We start from the raw sequence: 11,346 nt of genomic DNA on the forward strand, positions 1-11,346 counted from the left end.
TCATTTCCATTGCTTTCTGCATGTGGGACCAATATGGGCAATGCAAAGTTTAAACAGTTGCAAATGGGGGAAGGGAACATGATGCCTTGTTTAACATATTTCTCCCTGCCTGGGTTGAATTTAAAGCAAAGTTGTTCCATTGTTCACAGGACCCCTTGCCCCATATACATTGACAGAAGCTACTGTTTACATGGACCTTTCATTCCTTCATTGTTTACTTATGGAAAACAAGGGGGAGTGACAAAAAGAGGGGAAAGAGGGAGGCACTGACCACAGTGCAGAACCAGTAACCTTGTCTTATGTGATCATTAACCTTGCTGGAAAATGCAGCTGGCAGTTCACTCTGTTAGCTGGTCATAGGATGTGAGGGAGACACACAGGCACTGCGGAGCCTTGCAAGGATTTTTTGATCTGCTCCAAGTATTATTAAATACCAGTTCTACTTGCTGTGACTGCAAGATGAGATTCCCGCAGCTCCTTCACATTGTGTTTTTCCTCTTGCTGAGTCTACTCCTTACCGCTGGCCAGAGACCAGGTAGGAATTGTATCTTAACATTACTTTGTATTAATCTGCATGCCTTAGGAAAGCACGTGGTAGACTTAAGATTAGTTTCTTGCTGTGAGATTTTTCAGGATTTTTAGGTACTGTACTACATTGGGATGTTTTTCTTTAAAAGCCCAATATATAACAGTAGTAGAGAGGATGCAACCATACACCTGATCACTTTTAAATACTAGGAGGTCAAAAGATACTGGACTCAAAGCAGACAGATATGGCATTGCGATTCAAAACAAAGCACCATCAGATGCGCAGTTCAGCTCCTCAACTGGGCAGCAACTACTCAGCTACATGGTACATTATCTTGGTATGGAGCATCCAAGGCATTTTAGCTTCAGCTTTTACAACAGAGTTGTCGCTATGCCCTGATAAAAATCACAATGCAACAGAATGAAGCTGAGCTGAAGGCAGGTCAATAGCAATCATTGCTAGGTTGAGATGGGCAGATTGGGACACTTAAGGAGCAATCCATATGCAAAAAGGTTGTAGAACTGTTGTGAGCATTGAGTTGGAGGGGAAAGAAAGTTCTACCTGGCTTAAGTGCAGGTTTACTTACTGCTTTCCATGGAAGATTAAGCCATAATCAAAACAGGTACCTGGTATGTCACAAACTTAACATATAGTCAGGGTTTTGGAAGGATAACATACAGAATCACAAGTCTAAGTAGTAGTTGGGCTCTAATCCTGTTTCTGCCACTGTCTCCCTGCCTGATCTTGGGCAAACTCTTATAGCCCTCATAGTTAGGCAGTTCAGGTAATTATACCAGCAGTCACTCCTTCCAAAGGAAATTCACTTTTCTGCTCAAGGCAAAGCGGGGAACCAAGGATCAATGTAGCCCAGTACTGCTTGCATTGCTGACTCTGCTGTTAAGTTTAATCCAGCTGAGAAAGAAGCATCTCAGATGTGGTCCCCCTTCCAAGCAAAGAGATGAGAGCTGCACTTGGTACTATGTCTGAGATGGGAAGGAATCAATGATTTTGTTAATGAATATTCTAAAAAAGGTGGACATTAAGGACAAGGAGGGGAAGGTCTGAGAAAATGGAAAATGCAGTGTCAGAAGTCTGTCCACCTTTCTGTTGCTTTCCTGTTTAATACTCAGCAGTACTTTACTAGCCACAGATCCCTAGCTATCAGCCAGAGGGGAATCTTTAACTCGGTTGTTCAGTGAACCCTGCTTCCCATATTCTTCGCAGTCATCAGTTGATTTGGGGAAAAAAAATCAAACAATCACTGAAGCCTCTTGCTATTCCAACCCTGTAATCTGACTTTCTCTTCTGACTTTCAGCTAACCTGGTCCTGCGCAGAAAGCTACACAGACACAACTGCGCTCACAGGAGATGCATGCCTCTCCACTCCAGAGTGCCTTTCCCCTGAGGGATCTTCAAGCTGGTGTTGCTTTGCTAAATTTAGGTGATGGTAATTCATAAGTGTTTGGTAATAAAATCAGGCGCCAGGAGGATGCAATTATCAAAGCCTCTCCCTGCATTTCTCTGGAAAGGCTAAGTAGGCAGCTGAGCGCACTCTTCAGGAAAAGCACATTTCTAAATTATACCTAGGTTTCAAAACAGCTGGAGGTACATTTTACTAACCAAACCACAGACATGATTTAACTTGGTCTCAAGTCTTTGTGATTGGTACTGAAAATAGGGCTTTAAAAAGTCATGGGGGGAAAAAGCAGTATTTGTTTAAACTCCGTAGGAATCCAGTTTCAGTAGGGACACTAGACATGACTCCAGTGTGCTCTGCAGAGCATATGTTGCATGGGAGTGAATGAATTCCTGATAAGAGATTGTCCTGCCTTAATTTTCCAGCTTCACCTCTCAATAGGCAAGTACAAACTCCCTTCTTTTCTCAGGCATTCAAGACTGAAAACTCTTGGGTCTGTTAGACCTGAAAGGCTCTTTTGCTAAAAACATCTTGCAGTGCAATTATTTTCCTTTTTGCAATTTGTCTTTCAGGCAGAACACACTCCAAAAGTTTTTTTTTTTTAAAGAAAGACATGGTTTGTGGTTAGACTTTGACTCTAGCCTGGACTTCTATGTGATAGTTGTGACACTAACTTCCTGGGTGGCCTGAGGCAACTCACTTGATCCTTCCTTGCCCAAGGCACCCCTATCAATATAATGGCATTTACCTACTTCAAAGGGTCTGTGAAACATAATGTCAGCAAAGGGCTTTGAGGTCCTTGGATGAAAGCCTATGCAAGTACACAACATTAATGCTTTATAGATGATTACAGCATATGCATTCAAATACTAAGCTATTCTAGAAGCATGCAGGTAGAATATGTAAATATACTAGGGTAGGTAGGCATCAAAAGGATACCAAGAGTCCCTTTCAGGGAAGAATGCAATTTAAAGATGAATAAAACATGGAATCAATAGTTTTGCATCTTCTAAACTCTTTGTTATATATATCAAGATAATGCTGTAGCTCCAGGCATTTCAGTATAATAAATAAATGATGACAGAATTTGTACTAGGAGCAGCAGAGAGATTTGTTTGAGTTGACAGCAAGAAAAAACAAAGAGCAAAAGAGACTTCTAAAAATGCCACAAGATATCCAGAATCTTACCTATGCAGTAATTAGTTTGCAAAAAATACACATCCACACCCCAAAATCAACTATCTAAGGATATCCTCCCTCCCTCCCCACTAGATAGTGTTGGGCTATAAATACTCTTTGCATGTGTATATAGCATACGGAGATCACAGGACACTGGTAAACTTGCAAGGCTAAGGACAGATTAAGATGTTTTCAGAATAATCCCAGATTTACTCCTGTAATACTTTACCAAGCAGAAATTAGCATATTTTCAAGGTGCATGTTATAAGATGCTGTCCTTTTTTTCCCCCCACTCTCAACCATGGTAATTTCTTATTGGACATATGTCAATACATTTAAGGAAACATCTGTCCAAATGATTCTTCACTATTGAAGATGAAGGCCCATTTACATGTTGTTTTCAACAGAAGACAGATTAGATGAGATTCCTCATCAGTGACAGCATAAACATAACCAGCTAAAGCAATCAGATCAGCTCATTCAGTAGGCAGCAGGTAAGTGAGCGGAATGATAGGGAGGGACACAGAATTTAGGTCTAGGAGCAGGAGGTTTGTTGAGTCTATGTTCATTGATTCAGTTCTGATTAAAGTAGTGAACTCAACACCCGCCTTCCTTCAGCACCCCATTTAGTATCCATAGGCTGGAGACTGTCTGTTCTGAGACCATCTACCTTTTCTCTAATGTGCCCCTGAAATAGTATATAATGCATTTGGCTTCAGATTGCATTGTCTGAGTGATAAATGTGCACTTACTGTTGTATTATTTTTCTTACAGAATATCAATTTGCTAGACTAAAAGCTATTTTCAGAGTTATCTGCTTTCATTTGTGGAGTTGATTTCTTGTAACAAAAAAGTCAATGACATGGCAAAACAATGCACTTATTAATTCATAACCTATTGTACAGGCATTTAGTTAAAGATTGTTATAATCCTATTCTGTCAAGATGTTTAGGAATCCAGAGGACTTAACTGGGGGGAGGGAAGAGGAGCATTGAAGCTTCTCCTGAGTTCAGAGTTGTGGATTATCAGCAATTCTTTAAAATTTTAAGTGGGCTTTCATTTTCAGTTTACATTCCTTTCTAGTGTTAGGCCCCAACCCAACAAATATTTACATGCCTGAGTAACTTCACTTATGTGAGTAATCTCATTGATCTCAGTGGAGATACTCATATAAATAAAGAAGCTATTTGCATAATTGAGCAGAATTGCACTCTTAGGCCCAATTAGATCTGGTTGAAAAACATCAAAATTTTTTGTCAAAATTTTGTCATAATGAAAACGTTGTCTGTGATTCAGACTTGATTTTTTGATCACTTCTACAACTAGAAAAAAACAAGACAAGATCTAAAACAGTCTTCTGTTGAACTTTTTCAAAATTCACATTTTTAAGGATTTTTCCTCATATTCTGATAGCTTGAAATGTCATGATTAATGTGTTCAAGTGCTGCATTAGATTTATAAAAGATCTCACAAATGCCTATTTTCCTTCTCCCCTTCTTGTTGCAGAAATAGATTCATAAAGTGCTTTTTATTGTTAGAGATATTTCCCTTTCAAATATTCAATTGATGTGCACACACACAGGTACTGAGTACAACATTTGTCCTTATGCGCCATTAAAGTCCTGTAGGCAAGAGATGCCTCTAGAGAGGCCATTTCCAACATTTCCAAAAGCTGCATCCTCAAAGACTTGGAACAAAGAATCTGGCTGACTTCCAAGTATTTGAGGGGGAAAACGACTTGAAACCTACTTAGAAGCAGCCACTATGATTTTGTGATTCTCTAAATTTTTGTAAAAGTTATAGGTAAGATCAAATGTCAAAAGCATGAAACGGATTTATGAGGCCCTTTGAAAGGATTCTTCTGTCCAATAGGATTTCTGATGACTTGTACCCATTACACCAAATGAAAACTTAACTGGAGAACCCAGGCTGTGGGTATCCAATATGAACTGCAAAGTCAAAAATCCCATTACAGAACTATAAAATTCCATTTATGTTTTCTCAAATTAGTATGCATGTACATCGAATAATAATGGTATACTTTTTATGGGGTTTTTCGCATTATTATTTCTTCACAGCAGCTGTAGTGAGACAGTTCCTACCACAAGGTGTTTACGATATAGATAGACAAAGGAAGTACTACAATCTTCCTTCTAAGGATAGAGAACTGAGGCAGAAAGAGATAAAACGATTTGCCCAAAGTTACAGCCAGGCTGAGGCAAAGCTAAAACTGAACCCAAATCTCCCAAGTCCCAACACAGGCACATAAGTTTAAGACAGTCTACTTAACCAATGTCCTATCATTGTAAAGACTACCTTTTATACCCCTGAAATCTGAGCTGTCACACTAGACCCTTCTAATGTATTTGAAACTTTGGTGTATTGGCTTTCACTACAAACACTGCACCCAAACAGCACAAGTAAAACAAAAACTGTTTGATTCATCCTGATTTTCTGTAGTACATAGTTCCTCCAAGTCAAAGGAACACATGATATGGAATGTGGCACTATAGTGAAAGAGCCCTTATACAGAAAGCAAGCCCTTCCTTCCTGGGCCAGAGGTTAAGAATGTCTGACTATTTTCTTTTTGTTGTTTTGTTTTAAAAACACACGCTCTTCACAGATCCTTGCAATTGCATGTCAGCAGAATTATAAAAATGGCACAAATCTGAAATAATGCTTTGCTGTCCAAAACCTTGAAGCAGTCACACTAGTCTTGAAAAGCCTGTATCTTCTTTATGTCAAAAGGTTGAGCTTTACTGAAGAGCAATTGGTATGTTTAAAAATAAGCACAGCTGAACAAGATAATGATTTTTAATTTAATGTAATAGTGCTTTTGTCATACAATTCACAATTTCTAACAGAAAGAAGAATGAAACAGAGAAGACCAATCAAGAAAATCAGCTAGCTGCAGCATGCTAGCCCGTGCAGGTGTCCACATGTAAGCCATCATCTGTAAGCATTCAGAACCTTATCAGGCTTGTATTGGAACAGCTTCACAGGAGTTTCAGATTTCTCTGAGTGGAGAAAAACAATGGACTCAAACACGACCTCAGTTTGGAACTGTGGAAAATCATCAGTGCCATAAAAATAGTCAACCATTTCAGCACACCAACGTATAGCCATGAGGGTAACAGTGAAATCGCTACTGAAAAAAGAAAGCTTTCCAAAATGAGAGCAGTTGTACCACTTTTAAAAGCTTTTGTTTTTAACAGGAATTACTTACCTTTCACATGTCTATGTATACCTTTGTTTTTAGATATAATAGCAGAATATTAAAAAAACAAGGATTCTGAAGCAGCTATTTAATAATTACATTGTAAAGAATGAATATATAAGTTCTGGTGTTTTTAATGGTATTGTATGTTTATATATAACCATAATTATTCAGTTAATTTTGCTAAAATATTAAGAAAAACAAAATATAGAGGGCTACAGGTGCATGTTCATTTATGGATGGAAAAGATGTTGTTAACTACAGTACTAAACTGTTTGGAAAGCAAAATGACAAACTAGACTTTAGAAAATAATTTTGAATGTCTTTGTTCATTTTTAGTCATGTTGTATATCACAAAAACATCTTAGTAGAAACATAGCTGGTAACCTTTGATTGCTATGTTTATAAAATAGCAAAGTGGCTGTATATTTTGTAAAAAAATATGCACTTCAAGTATCATGTTAATGTTTCATTTTAAATACACTTTGTACATTTTTTAATTTTATATTCTTTACATATAAAGGGCCTTGCATCCAAAGATAATGGAGAACTGGTCTACTTTCTTTTATAAATTTCATATGGGATTGATGTAAAAAAAATCCCCCTCGATTTCTGAAATAACTAAATAAAATTGCTGTTCATTTGGGGTAACATTCTCAACAGTTTCTTACAACACATTCTCTTTCTGAAAATATTGAAATAATTCTGATATTAGCAACCTATTACAAACTACTTCCACATACCTATCAGACAATAGAATACCAGGATGCTGTATCATGGCACCATGATAACATGCCACAAGGCAGTTGCAATATAGCACCAAAATGGTTAATTAAATGCAAGTCTTATAAACCACATTAAGCCTTTTAAAAGGTAATTCTCTAGCAAGTAAAATTAAATTGTACAAGCAGCAACCTTGGCAGCAAAGAAAGTGGTCTTGTTTGAAGACCTATTTGAAGAGCAAAAGCCTAACCCAGCATTAACTCCTTCCTTGCAAAGATAAGTACTATTGATTAAAAACCCGATGCTCTGTTGAGTTTAAAATGGACATAGGCTAAGGACAGAAATTACACAAACCAGGATAAGCAATCGGAAACTGCTTCGAATCTGTAACACAACAGAAGTTCAGTGCACATAAAGGATTTTCAAAGTGGCCAAAATTGGTTTAAGGTAAACCTGGGTGGATGCAGTATCAGACTTAACTATTTAGGTTACATCAGTTTATCAAAATTCTGTGAGATCCCCTCTAGATTCAAGTTAACTCACAGTCCCCTCAGCATCCCAGGATGTTTTATAACTCCCCTGCAATATGTCCTGATTTGTGTGTGTTTGCATAGTGTGCATAGAGGTGATTGCATAATAGCTTAAAATGAAGTCTTACTCTTGTATATTGTGGGGGGCTTGGGGTGTGGAGGGATGTGGGGAGTATGGGTGGGTTAGTATGAGATTCGTGGGGGGGCTGTGGGGGGGTGTATGTGGGGCAGGGTGTGGGTGTGTGTGGAGGTTGTGGAGGTTGTGTGGTTATGGGGTTGGAGGATTGTATATGGGGTGTGGGGGAATGGGTGTATGTGGATGTGGAGGGCTTGTGGGGGTGTGCATGGATATGGGGTTTGTAGGGGATGTGTGTGTGTGTGTGGGGTTTGTGGGGATGTGTGTGTGTAGAGGGGTTGTGGGGGCTGTGGATGGGGAGGGTGTGTGGGGTGTGCATGGGGGGATGTGGGTGCATGTGTATGGTGGAGTATGCATGTAGGGCCCCCACTACAAACACACCCTCCTTACTCCCCACATTGCATACAGCGCCCACTGCCAGCAGAAGCAGCAGCAGGCCCTTGGGGCACTCATGGTCCACAGCAGTCAGGGCCTTCTTGGTGGTGCACAGTCCTGGCAAGCCCCAAGACTGCACGTGGCTGGGCTGCTAGCTCCCTTGCACAGGACTCACATACAGTTCCTGGGTTCTCTGCCCAAGTCCCACACCACCAAGGGAAGCCCCACACAATGAAGTTGGCAGTGCAGGTCATGGGGTTTGATCGGGGTGGCAGAGAGAGGGGCAGAGCCAGATTGGTTCCATAACACAGAGCTTCCTGCCATTCCCCATAGCTCGCACATGGCAGTGAGTGGGGCCAGGCCCCTGGCTCCATTGTGCAGGGCACCCCTGGAGATGAACAGCTTGGGTGGAGAACATGGGAATTGCATACAAGCCCCAGGGAGCCCCACACGATACAACCAGTTGGACCCTATGCCCCCAGTGGCCTGAGCTCCATGCTTCTGCCAACCCACCCTGCCCTGGGCCTCCACTGGCCACAGCCCTGGGGCACCAGTGCAGGCTCTGCACTCCCACCTGCCTCCTTGCTGCTGCTTCACTGCCACCATTTCTGCTGCTGCTACGTCTTCCCCTCTGCCTGCTGCCATCACTTCCCCCCCATTTGCCTGCATCTGCAACTCCCCCCACCCATCACTGCTTCCCTACATGCAGGGCTGGGGTCAAGGCCATCCCATGTGCAAGGGTGGGAGCGCAGCATGGGCTGCCACCACAGGAGTGAGTGGGACTCATCCCCCTGCAAGCACAGCAGGAGCAGCCTGGGGCTGGGCCGGGCCAGGTACAGTGAATTGGTAGGCACTCACCCACAGACCAGATGAAGTTTCCTGGTGGGCTGCGTCTGGCCCATGGGCCATATTTTGCCTTCCCCAGCTCTAGAGTCCCCATGGCTTTTTGCTGCCACTGCAGGTGCATGGCTGCATTTCCAGAATCAAAAGTGAATGTCTGTTCACTTGCTTATTGGTTCAATCTATACAATTTAGACTAACCTGTGAAGATTGAATTGATTCAGCCTAGGGCTTTTTGATTGTTTGCACTTACCTGAAATTGCAGCATCCCATATAACTCATCCTACCAGTCACATCAACAGGAATTTTGCTATCAACTTCAGGGAGAACAGAATTGGGACCAAGGGGTCTCATTTGCAATTGACCTCATGAATTGTGTGCATTGCATTTCTGGGATGCATTATCATTTAGAGTGTAGAATTTACCCCTGCAAGCTCCATGGATTTTGCATGCAAAAATGTAATCACCTACACACACGTGCGCGCGCGTGCAAGACAGCTGGATCATGATCCTGCCAAAACTAGCTTGAGCAAGAAATACCATTAAACTGAATCTAACTATCTCTGTGTGTGGCTGTGAGATCAGAGCCACCAAGAGTGAATATCTATAGGCTTTTGAATAAACAAATGGAGGCTGTCCGTTAAAAATCAGAACACAAGTATACAAGGAACTCATCTAATGTCACTAAAAATCCAATTCACATATACATGCATATCTCAAGCTGCCAAATTCAAAACTCGGGTTTTTGAAATGTGGAAAAGATATCCAAGAGCACAGAAGGAGTTTATATGGGGTCTTTAACTTAACACATTTTATTTGAAATTCAGTTGTCTTTAAATTAATTTGCTATTTAGAAGGAAATACAAAATAATGTAATAGTAGGTCAGCAGGAAATGGAGATAAATGTGAAGCTGTGGTGAGAAACAGAGTGGCATGTTCCCAAAGCATGCTAAACTAATTGAATTCTCTTCTTCCAGTTTGGAAAAAAGAAATTATAGGAGAATAAAACTTGGTAATACTTCCTTAATTCAACTTACATAGTCTATAAATATCACAGTCATATTTAGCTCTGGGATTTACTGTCACCCCGGGCAAGATGTGGTCCTCAAAATTCAAACAGTTGCAGAAGTACAACACACTTTAATACATTATGTATTTTTTATACTGGTGTTGCTGTTCTTGAAAATTTTTATCTTCTTTTCTTTTATATAGCAACAGTGATAAACTGCAATTTTTTCCCATGAAATATGATTTTTTTTATATTAAAAACATCACAACATGCTTCTATATTTAGTTAAGTACCCAGTCACTGCTGCTTAAGTCAACGACGATGGTGCTTTTATTTCATTTGGACTGTTTGAGACTGAGGTTGTTGACAGCTTTGTCCACCCAAACATTGTTGTTTCCACACTGTCACTACAGGTTTCACCTTCTGTAAGTTAGACTTGAATAGATTACATAATCATACAAAGTTTTAAAATACAAGAGATTAAGCTAAAAACACATTTATTGCAAAATGTATTTTAGATCAGCTTAAATATGATATAAATATCAGTATTTTAATGTAGATGTGCTATTCAAAAAATATGTAACCCTACACAGGTGTTTTTCTGGAAGAAATTCATTTTTCTTTATATAGCGTACACACATGTGAGTGCAAAATGTCTGTTCAGGACTATTCAAAAAGCACTGAACAATAGAGATAAAACATGCACATTTTGGTGCAAGTACATGGTATGTGCTCTTAGCAGGGGTTTTATGATTTTTCCCTTATCTAAATAAAACCTATTATTAATGTTGGTCTTTTTGTGGAAACGAGACACCAGGGAAATTCTACTCAAGATGGAGGAACAGTGTATAAACCTAAGGAACAAAGTTATTCTTAAATAAAAAACAGAATATATGCAATAAGATGAATTTCATAGGACCACTACAGTGAAAAACATTAATTTAATTTGTCTGAGTCTTTATTGACCTGGCTGAGACCCAGTAGATAATCACAACCCAGGACCTCAAATCTGCAAGTACTATGTATTGTTTATATATAATGCCACTAAGCCCCGGGTCTCCTCATGTACAACATATGTAAGTAACTTGATGTAAGTGTTTTCAGAGTCACACCTAAGTAGGGCTGTAATGAATGGTTCAAAACTTTGGTGTGCTAACAGAAAGTGGTGTTTGTGCTTCATTCAGATCCTGCCCTTTCCCATGGTGAAATACTATAATTAGGGACCTTCCCAAGTTGTGGCAGGAAAACGGGTTTTTCACAGCCTGCTCACGGTGCACATTTTGAGGGCAGTCTGCAATTTTGAGCTGATTTTGAGGCCATTCTGCAGTGGCCCGGCCCCTCACTGCTAATTGGTGTGTGTGTGTGGGGGGGGGGGTTGGTTGATTTTGTTG

The 11,346-nt window shown here is 40.2% G+C and overlaps 1 protein-coding gene across 2 annotated transcripts; it reads left to right on the forward strand.

Annotated features, from left to right (window-relative positions):
• Positions 1 to 254: 254 nt before the first annotated feature.
• Positions 255 to 6,880, forward strand: APELA (apelin receptor early endogenous ligand). Of its 2 annotated transcripts, XR_002098356.1 has the most exons (4): positions 255 to 535; positions 1,846 to 1,976; positions 3,466 to 3,619; positions 5,990 to 6,880. XR_002098356.1 is itself a non-coding variant. In XM_019521742.1 (3 exons), exons 1-2 carry the CDS (start codon positions 460 to 462, stop codon positions 1,932 to 1,934), a joined length of 165 nt encoding a protein of 54 aa, XP_019377287.1. In that variant the 5' UTR covers positions 269 to 459; the 3' UTR covers positions 1,935 to 1,976; positions 5,990 to 6,880. The 2 variants fall into 2 exon arrangements, 1 of the variants encoding a protein (XP_019377287.1); XM_019521742.1 differs by lacking the exon at positions 3,466 to 3,619 and having other exon boundaries at positions 269 to 535.
• Positions 6,881 to 11,346: the final 4,466 nt, after the last annotated feature.

Source organism: Gavialis gangeticus, unplaced genomic scaffold (assembly GCF_001723915.1).
Source record: "Gavialis gangeticus isolate Ggan-Ray unplaced genomic scaffold, GavGan_comp1, whole genome shotgun sequence".
Classification (NCBI taxonomy): domain Eukaryota; kingdom Metazoa; phylum Chordata; order Crocodylia; family Gavialidae; genus Gavialis; species Gavialis gangeticus.